The sequence below is a fragment of the Micropterus dolomieu genome, linkage group LG17 (assembly GCF_021292245.1).
Source record: "Micropterus dolomieu isolate WLL.071019.BEF.003 ecotype Adirondacks linkage group LG17, ASM2129224v1, whole genome shotgun sequence".
NCBI classification, from domain to species: Eukaryota; Metazoa; Chordata; class Actinopteri; order Centrarchiformes; family Centrarchidae; genus Micropterus; species Micropterus dolomieu.
In genome coordinates, this window is record NC_060166.1 from 31785165 (window position 1) to 31803239 (window position 18075).

General features: G+C 39.6%; 1 protein-coding gene across 1 annotated transcript in view; it reads left to right on the forward strand.

Annotated features, from left to right (window-relative positions):
* Window positions 1–1036: 1036 nt before the first annotated feature.
* Window positions 1037–18075, forward strand: part of zmp:0000001236 (mastermind-like protein 2) — a 35574-nt gene continuing 18535 nt past the window's right edge. The window contains exon 1 of the mRNA XM_046073724.1: window positions 1037–2510. Coding sequence (XP_045929680.1) covers window positions 2100–2510 — 411 coding nt within the window. The 5' untranslated portion in view covers window positions 1037–2099. The remainder of the gene's footprint in view (window positions 2511–18075) is intronic.

Here is an 18075-nt window from a genome sequence, read left to right on the forward strand (position 1 = left end):
TTAAAGGGCAGCAAGACAAGTCAGTTTTTTACAGGACTGCTTTCCTCTTTGGCTCTTTCTGTGTGCATGCCCCCCCCCCCCCGGTTTGTGTGGTTTTCTTCTGGGTGCTTCAGTTTCCTTCTGCTTTACAAAAACATGCATCCTGTCTCTGTGAATGTCAGTATGCCTGTCTGGTTGTAACCCTTAGTGTGCTGGCATCCAGTCTTCATCTACTACATACCAATATTGTAATGTGAAAGGTACCAAGTAGTCTAGATTTTCTCTGCATTTTTAAATGTTGGCAAACACAGTAAGGCAAGACACTGTCAGGACTGGCCAAGTGACAGACGCAAGACACTGGAGAGTGCTGCTCCAGTTTGTCAGGTTTATTGAAAACAAAAGCAGAAACTCACTCTTACAGGCAGTAGTGGCAGGCAAAGTCCAAACTAAGGCAGAGATCCAAAACTAGTCAAAACAAAGATTTAACACAGATTTTGACAGATTTGTGAACAATATTTGAGAGAAATAGTCCTTTTTTGTACATAGAGAAAGTCTTACATCTTTGAGTTCAGCTCATGATGAATGGGGGCAAAAACAAAAGTGTGCGTTTATAATTTTGTTCAGTGTATATTTTCAGGGTTGTTTTATATTTCTTAGTGTAATAACTGTATATAGTGGTGAGATCTTACAAGTTAATGCTCTACACACAAACAAATGGATGCTTTTTATCATAGTTTGGCTGTTCACTTTATATTTATTCTCATTTTAAATGAATTATTACCCAATATTGCATTGACACTGGGGCCTTAGTTTTATAGGAAATTCGGGAAACTAATTATTTGTATTGTGTGTTATATTCTAGTTAATTATTGTGACATATTCTTTTGTTCTAGAATCCACTTACACACCACATGTACAGGACACCTTTACAACCTTCTACTAGAGCACAAGACACCAAGAGATCTCTAACACCACTGCAAGAAGATATTTTAAATCATAATTATCTTACTAAATCTGCCACTGCTTCATCGGTTAATTGTGTCTGCAACATTAACGTAATTATTTAACAAACATTAAGGGGATCCTTAACCTGTCCTACCACCGTCCACGCCATGGAGGGCAATTTCCTCTTCACTCCACTAGAGTGTGCATTTGGACCCTGCTACATCCATGAGTGTATCATGTCAAAAGAGGAATGTTAATACAATGAGGGTCTGTGTATTGTAGTTCCGCTATTGCCTCGGTGCACCACACGGACAAACGATTGTCAATGGACTATGTGAGTAGGATCTCAATCGGTTTTGCAACGGCTTCATGCGCTTACACTGCGTGGTTTTTGACTTGTAATTTGCAACAACATCGTTCTTTTCCTGATGGAAAGAGAGAGAGAGGCAGAAAGGACTAATTTCCAAACAAAAATGCCGTGAGTCTTGAAGTTTAGCGGATTTTGTGTGTTTGTAGATTCTCCTATTTTGGCGACCAATCGCTCACTTTGATTTAGTTGGCAGTCTTACTCTTTTTTGACTGTTTAATAAGTGGTGCATATTTGAGACAGAGTAAGCTGACAATGTGCCAGAGATGTACCCATCGAAACTGAAGTTGTGCGTGCTATGGTTTTGAATCATCTAAGAGATTCATATTGAATATAATTTATCTGTGAGCAGAGGTCGAGTCGTTGAGCAAGAGCTGATTCATTCCAGCTGTGATTCCATGAGCCTTTCATGTTTGTAACTAATTTCAGTTTTAATTATAAGCTAACAGAGTAACACCCCTGTGGAAGAAATCACTAATAAAATTCAGTTACACTGGGACTTTTTAATGCTTTTGTGGAACAAAGTATGAGTTAGTGATCGTATTTTACTTTAGGCCTGTAGGCAAGTGTTTCTTTATCTTTCATATCGCTATAACATTTCGTATCAGTTTGACACAATAATTGCGCATCGTATCTTTTATCAAAGGTCATAGGCTACATTGTCTTTCTCTCAAGTGACTTTGTGCGTGCAGTATAGTATTTTTTGCTTTCCACATGGGATCATCTTGTTTTCTTCCATGCCCGTACTGTGGTCCATTATAAGCTCAGTGGACCTCAGTCTCGATAAACTTGTCGGGGACCTGCGGGCATGGGAGAAGCGACCCCTGCTCAGTCTGCTACGGGGGCATTCGTACCCATGTTGGGTGTCGGTTTAGGAACTATGCCCGGTGGGGTCGTCAACGGGCCGGTGGTGGCCACCTCCAGAGGCTCGGCTGTGCCACAGCTGCACAACGCCATAGTGGAGCGTTTGCGTGCCCGCATAGAGCTGTGCAGGAGGCACCACTCTACCTGCGAGAATCGCTACCAGAGGGGTCAGGCTGAGAGCTCGGACCGGGAGCACGAGAGTACTCTTCACCTACTCAACATAGTCCACCAAGGGCCAGGGACCCGAAAGGCAAAGGGCAGCCGGGGATCGAACCAGCAACCACCAGACTACAGCAGGGCCAATGGAGAGCAAAAGGGCGCTGAGGGCGAGCAGAAGATTTCCACGCGCATAGCGGTGAGTTTTGGTGGGACCCCGTTTGGTGATGATGGAGGTGGTGATATGTTACTTAGTTAGCACATAGTTAAAGTTCTGCCTAAACTTACAGGACAACAAACTCAGACCATGAGAGATTAAGCATTTGGTCTACATGGTGAGGTATGGTGCCAATCTGAGAGCTGTAGTGATTATGTATTAAGTAGTGCTTCTACCAATTACTCAAGCATTACTCTGCTGTGACTCTTGATGAACAGCTATGGTTCTGTCCAATCTTACAAGTCAACCAAATCCTGATCAGTCTAGAAGTGTTTAAAACAAGTTCAGGTTCCAACTAGGTTCAACAACTAGGTTCCTGACTTTGCTGATTAAAGGGGCTCTTGAAGTAGATGGGATGATACAGAATTACAAGGCTTGTTTGCAAAGCAATCAATTCAGAGGAAATGGTTTTGGGGTCATTGGGCCATGGGGATGTTTTGTAGATAGTGCGAATCATCTCAGCATATTAGCAATGCTGCTGATCCAAATAGAGTGATGCAGATGCATTCTTTGGCTTGTTTAACCCATTTAATATGCACTTAAGTCATTTTTCAGTACAGATTATTCAGTTTCTTTTATGTCACATGAATTAGTAAATGTTCAAGAATATGCTACCTGTCATTGAACAGGGTTTCTCAAAGAGTTTCCTAACAAGAGAGTGGTTTTTTGTTTGTTTCTGTGGGATTCTATATTTATCCTTATTTGGAGTAGTTTCAATGCTCATTTTGCAAATTTTGAGAACCCTCATAATGAAGGATATTGGAAAAAAAAGAACAGAATAGTTTGCATATTCTCCTTCAACAACAGAGCCTCCCAAAGAACATAGCAAAGGGACACTTAACTATGACATACAGCAGGGCTTTCTGTGTGCCCGCTAGTGCTGATAGGACTGACTTCCTGTATGGCATCTGTTAAGGGTACAGCCAGTGAGATGTGAGATTTATTTTCTTGTTTTCTTTCATTGGGCATGAGGGAGTTCAGCATCTAGACTATGAATTATTTCCCAAGCAGCATTTCAATATGTCAAAAAGGTGAAAGTTTGCAGATGTTCCTGCTGTAGATTTCCTTGAGATGGTGGATGGAAAAATAAACAACGTAATATTTTGTTCCAGTAAAGCCTTAAAAGGACAGCAATGATTGTTCTGTCAGTTCATTTATTGTCATCACTGGAATTCGGCACGGCATAGCCTCCATTAGATGTCATGCAACTGTATTAGCCTTCATCAAGATTTTGTCCATGATTTATAGTACTAATATAAAGTGCAGTTTAGCTTTCTAGCTTTCCACATATTTAGTTTTCACGCTGTTAGCTACAGTATAGCCGTAGGACATGACGAGAGGCAAGACACAACAACATCATGGATTATATTGACTGTCTAAAAGAGGTCAGGGAACATCATTATCATGTAGTATTTCATTTTTACTGATGTTGACTCTCGAGTAGCGTGTTCTACATAAAACTGATGAGTGCAGCAAGATGGTGAGGAGGAAATGAAGTCCTGGCGTACATGTTTTTATCAACCCTGAGGTTAATATGTTTTTCACGACTCATGATGATTGGATGAAGCAGAACAGCAGCCATTGCAGAAATCCCCTTAATGCATTTCTACTGTATCTATCGAGCATTAATACTGCAGAGAGTTCTTTTTTGAATTTATTCAAATTGATTAAAGGGTAGAATAACTTTTGGAACCAGCAGCTTAAAACATGTATTTTTCAAATAATCCATGGCTATAAAGATTACAACTTGTGTTTCAAATATTTCCTGGGGTGCAGTAGTAGCTCATCATACTATTCTTCTGAATTAAAAAGTAAGGCCTCTACAATGGCCACATCTGTGCATGTTATTGACTGTTCACATTGGAATTTGCAATGGAAATGTACACCAAGTGAGGGGCAAACAACACAATGGATTATGACTGGCTGGGAGTGCAAAGTGAGCAGCACTTAACAAGGGTGCTCATTGAGACCAGATTAACAAAGGATATTCTTTTAGATGAAATTGGAGAAATGGGAAAGAAGAGATGAGATCTTACTTATCCAACAACTCAAGAAAATGATTTTTAGTAATGCTTGAACTCATTGAAAGCTTTTGGATATTCATATTTTAGATAATGTTTTTTCAAAACCAGTTTTTCAATCTTGCATTCATACCTGTATCAGTAAATACATTCAGCAAAGAAATAGGTCAGAGTAGAGCTTACAAGATATTAGCCCTATATAACAATGTACAGACGTTCAGTTTCATCAGATCAGGATCCAGAAACCATCATATTTGTCTATCAACAATACAGATAGTGAGTACACAAACTAAAGGCTTAACAAACACTGATTCAGCCTCACGGCACATAGCATGCCATGCATTGTCATGCCCTATTATCATGCATTTAACAAATGGCTCACTAAGCATCTTCTTGAAAGATGTGCTGGCCATGAAACAGTTCAGCACAAGGCCCCCATATAAATGTTTAGAGCCACTGAATACATTTCCTGCACATGTTTACTTTATGTCAAACAGACCTTGAAAAAGCAGTAGGCGAGGGATGCTTGGTGATTAACAGTCCTGTGTGCACTGGGAGGATTTTGTTATTTCCCAGTCTTGTTCTAGTGATAGATCTGGTAACTACAGGTCTAGAGCAGCGTGTACTCATAGTGTGCTGATGTATTTGCCTGTTGTGTTTGCCCACTTGCGACTCTTTGTGTCCACCACACAACAGCAGCCAGAGCGTGAGGCATCCTAGTCTGAAAGATGAACCATAAGCATGCAATGTCCCTAGTTTGAATCTGATCGAAGAACTTTGTCTTCATGTCATCCTCCTTTCTCTCCTTATGTTTCTTGTATCTACCATAGGCTGTCCAATAAAGAGGGAATACCAGTATACTTAAGCTTTATGTGTTATTTGGTGCAATTGCAGCACCTTGGACAAAAGGTCAAAACAGGATTCTGAAAGTGTAATATTTGTGTGAAATCTTGTTGTATTTACATTTGAAGTACTTTTTGTTCAGCCAACATGACTGCCGAATGCTGACAATGAAACAGAAAAATCACACCTCTTTTTCACCTAATTTATTGTCACTGAGGTAACTACAACTACCAACTGACCAGTGGATTGGCAGCTCAAATAGCACGGAGAAAAAGTAATTAATTTTACTCTCTTGTTGTCATGTATGATGGATGAAGAGTGTGTGCATGAGTGTGGGGTGGGGTGTGCACTGTAAGTGCTTCCTGGCATACCCTGTTTGGCTGTTGATTTGCCTGAATCAGAGCTGCCAGTGGTCTGATCTCAGCCTGGCTCGGCCATGATGTGAAACAATTAGCCCAGGTCCATGGGGGCCACCCACATTGAAGCCCACAGCTTTACCCAACCCTGTGGATGCAGCAAAGATCCATGTTCATCCCACAGATCGCTTCCATGTTGTCATGGGAGGACTGACGTTTTTCTTTTTGGAGTATCTGGCTGTCAGTTGGTCTAAAAGCTGAATTACTTAAGTCCCCTCTAGTCAGGACTGAAACCGCTGCGGGTGCTGTTTATTGACAGCACGACCACACTGTAAGCCTGATGTGATTAAGCTTGTCTCATTGTGTAGACTGTAGCTGTAAGATGAGTAGAGCATCTCATAGTGCTCTGATTAAAAGACATTAAGATAGGCCTCCATATACTGTAGTAAAGCCATCTGTTAATCTCCTCCTTCTATTTGGGATTAGTGCTCATTCCAAGAAATGGTTTAAACACAGCCACAATCAAATTGTACTTATGCATGTCATTTTTTCAGTGTGGAATATGTATTTAAATGCTAGTTTTTATAACAAAATCACCTAAATTTTGAATGTAATAAATGTCACAGTGTTCTGTTTTCATGATGTTTTTTAGATATGCTATTTTTATTATGATTTCAAAGTAGTTTAGTCTAGTAGAGTTCGCAATACTGGACCGTAACTGGATGAGAGTATAATACTGTGAACAAATGGTGTAAACTGTAAAATGTCGAAAGATTTGAGTAATTATAGACTTTGTGTCGATATAAATGCATTATCCCCCATTCACAATCCACCATAGATATAATTTCACTAAATGATACCCGCCGGCATGATAGTAAAATATGCTGTGGAATGTGATTGAATTTAGGAGTCATTTGATGACATTTGCTCAAGTGTTTCCAGATTAATTTCAGGAAGTATTCTGCCTTCTCCATCCATATGTTTCTGTGTTGCTAATTGACACAACATTAACTAAAAGAAGGAATCATCATTACATTTTGCTCAGAGAAACATGACAGTGGCTTTTTGCTGATACACATCAGTCAGATTTACCGACTTATGTAATAAAAGTTAGGGCCATGTAACATAATGTTCTGGACATTCCACAGTCCTAGTCGAGGACAGTTCATAAATTTTTAGCACCAACTACGTAAGCACAGCTTTTCTTAAAGGAAGGGGAAGTGGTAGGTTAAAATCACTCACAAGACTAATGCTGTGGCTGTCAGTTTTCAGGAAATTACTGCCTGTGGAAGACATTTGTTTGGACAGTATGTTGGTTCTGACTTAGTTAATAGCTACTGTATCATGTTTTGGCTAAATTGTGCATGAAATGAATGTCTCTATTGGCCAGTAAACATAGTTTTATGTTAACGTCAGCGTACATGCTTTCTAAACAACTTAGCTACACGTATGTTTTGTGATCATGATTGCTATGTCCTCGAGGGAGAGAGGAATACAAGCTTCAACAAGCTTCTCTTTGGTATCCCAGACACCAGATATTTAAGTGGCACAAAACAAAGTTCACTGATGACTGACATTTCTCAAAGGAGCTTTATTTTTCAATCCCATTTGAGTTAATGATTACATTTACTAAAGATATTATAGAGACTGTATTTTTATCTTATAAACTGCAGCTTTTAATATTATCCAATGTCATTATGGCGTAAGCCAGGATTTTCAACAAATCAGTAGTTCTAGTGTGATGATGTCCAAATATGTCAAATGAAATTTTAAGTGGTTTTCTAAGGAATTCTCGGTTTTATTTTGAGGACATCTTTAGTGCTGAGCAATCATTGTAGTGCTGCTTCTCACTACCTTCAGGAGATCAAACTGTTTTTTTGTTTTTGTTTCCTTCTCTGGTAGCTGTTGCCGATAAACCACCTTCAAACAATACTGATGATGCCAGAAAACATGTATCACTTCCTGTGTACCACTGGATTTATCCAGGAAAAGACATGAGACACTGGCTGCATGTACAATACAAGCTTTCATAAATGTAAGTTATATTAATCAATGATGGAGAACAGTAAAACTGTCAGATAACAGAGTTTGATTATATACATCCCCTTCTGTTAAGATGACCCATTGGGCTGGAACAGATTTAATTATGCACTGTAAGTATGTAAGTTGATGATATTAATTAAAAAAATTATCATGTTTTGATTGGATGATACATTTAATGGTATCTCGGTAGGGAAAAAAGTACATCCAGTATAATTTGACTTAAAAAGACAAGGCTCAGCAAATGTGGTTTCATGCAGAAGCAGCAGCAGCATGTTCGAAATAGTGTTCTGTGAATCTGGGACATCTCTGTACCTGGCAAGATTTGCATTGCCTCCTCATTCTGAAATGAGCACAGTTTTATACTTTTCTGGACTAATTTAGATTTTGTTAACAAGTTCCATGCTACCAAACAACACGCATAGAAAAAAACCCTTAAAAATCAGAAAACAAAGAACATGTGAATCAGGGAAGACAGAAGTTTCCAGACACCCAGCCGGGCAGTGAGGATGTGTGTCAAATCAAAGGCATTCATGGATAATCTGTTATACAGTATCTCTAGTAATGGTGTCTTAAGAACCCCCTCATCCCTCCCCATCACACAGAAAGACATACACAACCCACCCTGGCGCACACGCCTCATGTTTTATTCAGCAGCCTATGGAAAGGCTGTATCTGTCTTTGAAGAGTGCTGCCGAAATCATGTAGTAGACCCATCAAATCCTTTGTCTTCAAAGGATGATACAATATAAGTGTGTACATGCTCAGAGGAACATGGGCCACTGCCAGTCCAGGTGGGCCAGGTCTGTTCTGCTGATGTATGAGGTATACATATGGCCTTAAGGGTAAATTTAGCCTGTATTTGTATTGGAAATACTGCCCGTCTCAGGTTAAAAGCCTTTTCTCCAAAGACGTCTGGTTGCTGTTCTTGGCTGTGGTCCGCTAGCACAGCTTGCAAGGTAACAGCTTTACCTTCAGACACCATGTTAACATTGTACAAAATCCATGATCAGCATCAACCTTGCAACATCTTCTCCCTGGCGGTGCAGGTTGTGTTGTTTTTATGTGTCTAATTTACTAATTTATATTGTGTAGAAAACTGCTGACAGATGAAAAAATGCACCTCCCTAAAGCAGATGTGGATAGGCTTTACATCCCAAGAACATCAGGTGGTAGTGGCCTTATCCAAATTGAGATGAGACACATACTTGAACACCAAACAGGACAGTCTTCTTATGATTGCTACAAACCATAAATATCCAACGAAGGTTAAAGTCAAGGGCAACTGGACTTGGTTGAATATACTGGAAGACGTTTCGTCCCTCATCCAAAGGACTTCTTCAGTTCTGACTGACTGGTAGGGAAACTCAGCTATTTAACCTCAGTGGGGTCGTTAGCCAGGATCGTTGATACTGATGGTTCGTTAGTGCTCCTGGTTGCTGTAATGACAGTCGTTACAGTCGTTAGGACTACCCATGGCCAAGACTGAACGACCATCGTTGGTATCTTCACCTGAGGCCAATAGGTTACGTTTGTTGAGTTTCCTGGGAAGCAATGAAAGCGATACAAACCATAAAAGAACGAAGAAAACATTATCAGCACACCATGAAGCTGTGAAATACAAAAGAGAACTCAATACACCAGAAATTGAAATCACGAAAAACAAGCCAGCCACCAACAACACCCAGAGGAAAAAAGTGAAGGCCAAACAACAAGCCCTAGAACAGCTAAAGAGTAAATGGTAAGGAAAACCTCTACACGGACAATACCCGAAGCGAGTTCACGACAAAGATGCAGATCAAGCCCAAACAAACTGATGGTTAAGTACAGCTGGCCGACAATCTGAAACAGAAGGGTTTAGTATTGCTGCTCAAGACCAACACATTAAGACCAACTTTTATTGGAATAAAATTTTGAAAGATGGTACTTGTCCAAACAGAATATATACAACAACACAACAAAGCAGCAACATAGCTCCATTGGGCAATCTGTAAGCATTACAACATCAAAGTAAAGGACAAAGACTATGAGCATGAGCCATCAACTGTAATAGACAATGATGAAGCTACTATAATCTGGGACATGCCAATTCAAACTGATAAAGAAACCAAGGCCACAAGACCCGACATAGTAGTGAAGGACAAGAAGTAGAAAACTTGTCTGCTCATTAACATGTCTGTCCCCACTGAACAACCTCTCTGAAGACCACAGAAAAACTCTCCAAATATAACAATATGGGGATTGAAATTGAAATAATGTGGGGGATGAACACCACAACAATACCAGTGGTAATAGGTGCTCTTTGTCTGGTCAGAAAGGGATGGAAAAATACACCAACAAAATCCCTGGTAACATTAAGATACAAGAAATCCATCAGATAAATCCATCACACCCTTATTGCAGCCTCAAGTCCATGGAATGGACTCGGCTCTATGAGTGATCAAAGCAAGACATTAAGGGGAAAAAAATAATTATAAACAATGTGTCTGGCATTGTTTTTTCTCACATTATAAAAAATATTATGTGTCTAGTGCTGAAACAATTAATTGATTGATCATATACTTGATCAACAGAAAAGTAATCTTCTCAAACGTGAGAATTTGCAGTTTGATGTTACTGTAGATATAATATTCTGGGGTTTGTTGTTTTGGACTGTAAACAACATTATGAAGCAATTGGAAGACACAAAATGTCTCTGGGACATTTTGGACCATTGAATGATTAATATAATAATTGAAAACAAACTAATCTACAAATTAGTCAGTAAGAAAATAGTAAGTTCTTATATAAATAAATGTCCATAAATAAGTTCATCGGAGCCTTACATGTGCTGATATATATTTATCTCAAATTCTAACCTGCGAAAAGTTCATCTTATAGGAAAATGAGTTCCAAATTAACTGCACAAAATTGCTGATCCTCCATCTGCAAATTAGACTCTGCAACAGACTTTTCGGAATATGCGTAGATACTTGTTTCATGTTTTGAATATGAATTACCCCACTATTCAGTGTTTCATCCAAGTGAACAATTCACTGGGTTGAAATACCTCCATTCCCAAGGGGGTTGGATTAGAGAGTCCCCACTGTATCCCTTTGTTGTTGATTTGTGCTTTTAGCAAGCTTCCCGTTGTTGCCAGCACTTTGTTTGAATTTCGAGCATTATGTGGACCTCAAGACACAAAACATCTCATCTGTGCCATGAAGTCAATGGGGAATTTTAGGATGACTAATATATTAGTGCTCTGTCATAACTTCTAAATCCATTTGACTAAGAAGCGTGTTTTTTCATGGTTTTTCATCATCTGTAATTTAGACGTAGAAATATATGTGAAGCTTGGGGCAATCACTTGGCAAGAAAGGACTATGTTTATGTACATCTATATCTTCTGAGGGGCCTGGTTGAAGTATCCGTTCATGCCTGATGTGATTTGTTCTGCTGAGAGCTCTTTGAGGTTTGTCAGGTTTTTCCTGCTTGAGTTAATTGAAGAGAGGGCAGGATTGTGTGAGAGGAAAAAAAAATGGGGGGGGGGGGGCTTGTGCCTTGGAGTGTCTTTCCGCAAGTGCTTTGCTACCCAGTGCTGAAACTGGAACCCTGTGGGAACATGCATGTTCAGGTGTATTTTATGTGCAGTGCATGGAAGGTGAATTGAGGGGACAAACAATTTGCATGTAAACTGAAACACAAGCTGTACTTTGCTGCCTTGTTTACAACCTTGCCAAGAAAATATGAACTCCTTTAACCCAGTATTAATGGTTTCTGTTCGTTATTTGCATTCCTGTTGTGCACTAACTTGACAACTATGAAGGTTTTGTTTTAGAGCTGACAGTTGTGTGATGCTTAGATAAACAGGAGCTTATCTATAACTGTTCTCACACTATTCTGACAACCAGCTATGTCTGATGTAGCTGCTGTTGTAAACAGATCTGAATATCACAGTTGCCACTGGAGAACTGGGTGTGGATGTCCACTTATGTGTTACCATGTTAGCATAACGACTGTCTTCACCTTGCTGAAATTCTTTACTCCAGCCTGACATGGCTTTATAGGTTCACAACAAGATCGATTTATAAGACAAAACCATTCAAAGCCCAAATGTAATCAGCCATCACGCTCTTCTGCTGAGGAACAATTGGGTTCACAGCAAAGCAGCTTTATTTGTAGGACTTCAAACAGCCTATTCTCCTCAGGGTCATTACCCTGCTCAGGAAATGAGAAAGTGGGCTCCTGATGTCACTGGCAAACCCCTTGCACAGAATGCCGGGTTAAATTGGGAGGGGGGAGGGGAGGGCCACGCTAGATCAGAGTTCAGACATGTTTACATTACAGCTCAGGATATTTCTCAGAGCCTGGCCAAGCTGCTGAAGTTCCCAGGCTCCAGAGTTGCAGAGAGCTGAAAAGAGGCACAAGGATTCACTTTTTCTTCTCTTCTCTCCCTCCTGCTCCTGTTCTCTGGGGTCTAAGTCATAGTTCAGCTCCATTTGCATCGCGAGTAATGTTCAGTACTTTGCTACAGTTGTCCTTGGGGGAACACTGTGGATGTGAAATACATGATAGGTGAAAGTTACAAACATAGTTGGCATAGACAACGTTGCATGTCTGAAATGTTGCTGACATGTTTTAGAAATTAATGTCAGGAGCTAATAGCAAATTCAGCACAAGTAGACATTATTACAGTTTTTTTGTCTCTAGTCCTTGGCATCTCCTTTTCTTCCTCTTCTTTCCTTCTGAAGAAAAAGCGTTTGATTTGCATACCACTTTCTCTGTCTGAGCTGTGACAATAACTACATGTGGCAAAGCACACCAGGTGAATGCTGTTCTCTCCTCTAATATGATCATGTACTAAGCCTACACATACTGAGCCTAAATTGCTGTTTTATTAAATATTAGATCATTTCAGGTTGGTTAAGCTAACTACTTAAATCATTGCAGGCCAATGTGGCGGGCAATGGATGGCATTACTGCGTCACCCTGCCTTATGGAGCTGCCAGCTGATTTCAACTATATAATTAGTTTGGGTTTCAGTGGAGACTTTAAAGGATTTTTCCAGTTCATTATATCTTGGATCTTATTTTCATAGTTTTGGCAATTGCTTTCATGGTTGGTTTTGAAAAAGATAATTGCTGATATCTGGTAATATGACATCATTGCTCAAAAAGGAGGGAGACTGGGCAAGAAAAATGAGTGTTCAGACCATCAGACAGGTTTAAAACGAACACCCAGGTTAGACAATTTATTCGGAGGAGAAAACAAAGGCAAACTGTAGAATTATTACCTAAATTGTCAGTTCACAATTTAACTGTGACCTATTTTGCCTTAGTTGTGTGCACACACTATTTTCCTATGCAATAAGGGATTATTAAAAACATTCCAGGTATGTTCATTTACAGCTTTACAACAAAATGGTACATAATCTGTCTGTTTTGGCTTATTGTAGTCTGATCATTTGACCTCTCATTTCTTGCCCAGTCGGACTTCATTGTAGCGATCCTGCGATGACCACAGATGAGTACAGTAATATTCTAACAAATTTGTAATAATAGTAAATAAAAGTTCTAATAAAGTTCAATGTCCCTTTAATGGTATCACTTTCAGAGGCTTTCCCAACTTTCTAAGTGTAGAAATCTCAGGGAACTACTACATCCTTGTCATTTTTGGGCATGAACAAGGTCAGATTTAAATTACCTAAATAATCAATCACAGTTATAAGCTGCTTACAAAATATAGGTATTGGTGCTGTATCAGCCTTCCCACAACTGTCAAATCCTAATCCAAATGTTTCAGACTGCTAGATCAGCCTGGAGCATATGATATGGTTGTAGAGGTGGAACATAGATGGTCTTGTTTCTTGCCTCAGCTCTGGCAATAAGGCTGAGAAGTGGCAGCTGGAATGTTTGTGTTAGTGCTCTGCTGTGGTGAGGTGTCACGGTGCTGAGCTATGCTCTGGCGCCTGCTCTCTCTCCACCTTGCCTTGAGGCACACAGACACTGCTGTTGTATCTACAGCACACATGGGAGGTGAAACCAGGGGAGGATCTCTGGTCTTTATCTGTCCTGTCGAATCATCTACAATCTGGGTTTAATATGAAGCAGGCCTACAGTGACTAGACCATGCAGGTACTGTGTACCTGCTACTGTGGCTATTTTAGACTAATTTCAGCTTGTGCTGATTATGACATATTGGAAATCTATCTGCTTACTGATTTGATTGTTTTGATTTAAAATATACCATGGCTGTGGTTACAAGTACTGCTCTTTGTTCTAATATGTACAAAATGTTTAGTTAAAGGCTATTTTTCGTAAGACAAAATTCCTACCTGCAGATGTAATAAAAAATGTAATAGTGTAATAGTTTAATAATAATAGATCTTGATTAGCCACAAACAGCAGGTCCTCCAATTAAAATGACGCAAACTTCCATGTGAGGTGAGTGTTAGCGTTCACATGCTGTAACTTTGCTTTATTGGAAGGTGTATGACAAACGTTAAGTAGAGGAAGATGATCAAACCCATAAACAGAAACAGATCATTCTAAAATGTAATGAAACATGCATCATGTTTTACAATGTAAACGATGTGCTCTTTGCATGACAAGTGAGAGGAATCTGTTTACCTGCCATGAACGGATTAGGCTACATGAACAGTAATGAGCAGTAACATGGAGTCTCACGCAGAAATTGCGTAGCAGGAAATAACATTCTTGACTTCATGTTGTGTGATTTGCTTAACATTTATGGCAGCTGTAGAAGACTGTTATCCATAAGTCTCAGACAAATATACTGAGTAACCGGAAAAATGTAAACCCCTGCTATGCAATAGTAATGAATACTATCTACTATTGTCACTTTGGCAGAGAGGTTTTGTTTACTATTGTAATTTTTGAGACTGTATTTTGTGGTGTTGTATTCTCCTAAATTGTTGTTTTTGCCCCTTTAAGTTTTTATCTCATTTTCTCCACTCTCAAAAAGTACAAAGTATGTTTAATCCATCTGGTAAAGCCAGGTTGCCTCTACCAGATGAGAATGAGTCTTAAAGCAATTAAGGAGGTAAATCCTATAACTACATGGGAGCTGCTTTTAAGAGGGCTTGTGGAATATATCCAAATAAGGCACAATATCTTTAGAAAACACGTGTAAGCATTGTACATGTGTATTCTACTGGGTGGCCTTTAAATCCAGGGCATAAGTGGTCTACACCAGAGTCAACTTTGATTAAAGCTATGCCAGTGAAGTGGACCCTTTAAAACAAAGCTACGTCATATCAGACGATATCTGGCATAAGGAGGGCTGTGTTAGGTCAAGTGCTGCCTCTCAATGATCATTAATCACTTAATTATTCACCTCGTCTGCATCAGTTCTCCACTGTATCAGTCTCTCCAAAGAATGAGAAGTATTACTGTAAGCAGCGCATAAGACCATACAAAACCAAATTCTGTAATGTTGGTAAGATGAAAAAATATGATCAGTGGTGTTGTTTGCAAGATTTCTCTTGACAAAATGTTGAAGATGCCTAAAAAAACCACTTAATCACGCACTGTAGTCAGATGGAATGGTTCCTGCAATAGGGCCCCTTTAAATTTTATTGGGCTGACTTGTTCTTTTAAATTGATGGCAAACCATCATTAAGCAAGTAAAGGCTCATTCTCCTACCCTTTTGATTAAAACTGTTATGCTGCATTCTTTTCATAGCTCTTAGTGAGAAAGTGGGGTTATTATGTGTGCATATGCATGATAACAAGAAGGAGAAAGAGAGTGAAGAGAACATTCCTTTCTCACTCCCACTCTCTACCACCACACCCCCATTGCTACTCACTGCCACCCCACCCCCAGTTTCCTTCCTGTGCTTTTTTTAGATTCTATTGGATGTTTTTCCCACATCCGGCAACAAAGCCAGCCTTTTTTATGCCATAACCTAACAGCATGGTGTTCTGTGGTTCAGCTACACACAGGCATGGTCAAATGTGATAAATTAATTGAAGCCCACTCTTTCCTAACTTCACATTGACCTTCACTTCACTTGACACATTGCTCAGGTAGTCTAGTCAGGTGGAGTGTCTCCTTGAAGAGCAGAAATAGTTTCTGTCATGTTCTGTAGAATAGCTTCTGTGTCTATTAAAAATGAAAGATAGGCTACTTGTAAATACTCAAATATACTTTATAGGCCTATTGGTTGTCAATAGGATAGGAAATAAGATAGAAGGCTGGAATAGTATAGACGATAAGAATTTAAGACTTAAGCTTACACTGCACAATTTTAAGCCCAATTTGTCTGTCACCAAGCTCGCCAACCAGCGGGCTGTGATTGGGGGCAAACCAGCAATCAATCAGATGTGTTAACTACTCAACAATGCATCAAAACGGCTCACCGATACATCGCTAATGCAGGTATCAGCCAACTCGACATCCACATCCAGCCAATGACAGCAAGTAGCTGGCAGAGCATGCAGCTACTTTTTCACTACAAAGCATTTACATTTATTCATTTAGCTGACACTTTTATCCAAAGCGACTTACAACTGCTGTACACATCAGAGGTCACTCACCTCTGGAGCAACTAGGAGTTAAGTGTCTTGCTCAGGAACACATTGTTAGATCACAGTAGGGAATTGAACCTGGATCTCTCACACCAAAGGCATGTGTCTTATCCATTGCTCCATTGCTACCTCCAACTCTGTCCATAGCACAGACAATCCCTGCTACCAGCATGTGCTAATCCATTCTATCACCCATATTCTTTGTAGCAGTGCAGTTTAGACCTAGCACACACACAAAAATAGCTTTTCTAGGCTCTGGAAAAGTTTTACAGACATAAAACCCCCATGGTTTAAATATTCAAAGAAATGACTGACCTTGTTTGTAAAACTGTTTTATAACAATGGTCTATTGGGAAAATTATTTTGCTGCCACAGGGGATTCTTGTGTTGCAGAACCATTGTTAGCCACTGGGATAAATTGGTTTGAGTTGACTTCGACTGACTTTTGCCGACTTGATAGTCAAACGTGAGCTGCAAACTTATCTTGTGGCCTTGCCAGTGGATGATGAGCTTGGTTTCATGTGCTTTACATCTATGGCACTGTTTGTCCTTGTTACAGTAACAGTATTTTGTACAGTATTTTTTGTACTTTTAAACCATATATTTCAACAAGTTGGTTACTTAAATAGACCACTATTCCACAGAATATACACTTTTTTAAATATTATAGCCTAATGCTCTTTTCAGTAGTATCATACCAGAATAACTTTTCAAAGCACTGATTAAAATACTGACACTTGTGTTTATCAGCGTTTGTCCTCATTGTCATTCCCATTGAATTAATTCCCTCAGTGAGAGGGAATTTTCCCCTCTATTATGCTGCCTTGGCTGGGTTTGAATCACCAAGCTCATCTGTTTTGCCTGAAGTAGTCAAAACGAGGGGAAAAAACAGCTGTCTAGTCAGTGAAGGGATGCTTTGCCAGTTGAGCTGTGAAATCCACACAAGCAAGCAGTATAATCTCTTCCACCCAGACCAAATATCATGTCCTGGGGTGGAAATGCAGATTGTTTCATGTACACAACCTGAACCCAACAGGGTGTAATTTAATGTGACAGCAGCATAATGTATAATGTGATATCCCAAAATCACATTGGCACTAAAGGTAGATGTTGCTTTTTCTTTGAATGACATTTCTACCAACAGCATCCAGAGGTAACACATAGGTTTTTCTTTTTGTCACAAACAAGATGAGAAATAAATCATGGATGGACAACGTTCACATTTTTCAGCATGTTTACTTGTTAATGTACAAAATGTTCAGATTTGCTCAGCCTCCAGTGACTACCTTATACTGGCTGGGGAAGTGAGAGATTGATTAACTTGTATTTCCACTTCCAATTTCTCCAACTTGTATAATCACTGCGATCTGGCAGTTTATCTGCCACATGACAGTCTCTGTCCGGTTAGGTTATTGTTGTTCTAAAGCCCATTCCTACAGACTGGGCAGAGGGAGGATGGCCAGATTCTCTGCTTCCTCCTTTAGCAGATGCTGTGATGATAGCCACATGGCTGTGAGTCGGTTGTCTGAGCAGTTTTCTCTGCTACATTTTTGAGGGTTCATTGTCCATTTAGTTGTGTAATATCAAGCATACAAGCTACTTTAATATTTATTACCAGTTTACTAAATTTTACTTAGTGGAACTCAGGTGAAGTAGTAGCGGCAGAATTGTATGAATATAGCAGATGTCCTTTTAAATTTTTATTTAGTATGTTTAATCAGCTGTAAATAATTTAGAATAGTCAGCGGCTGTTGTA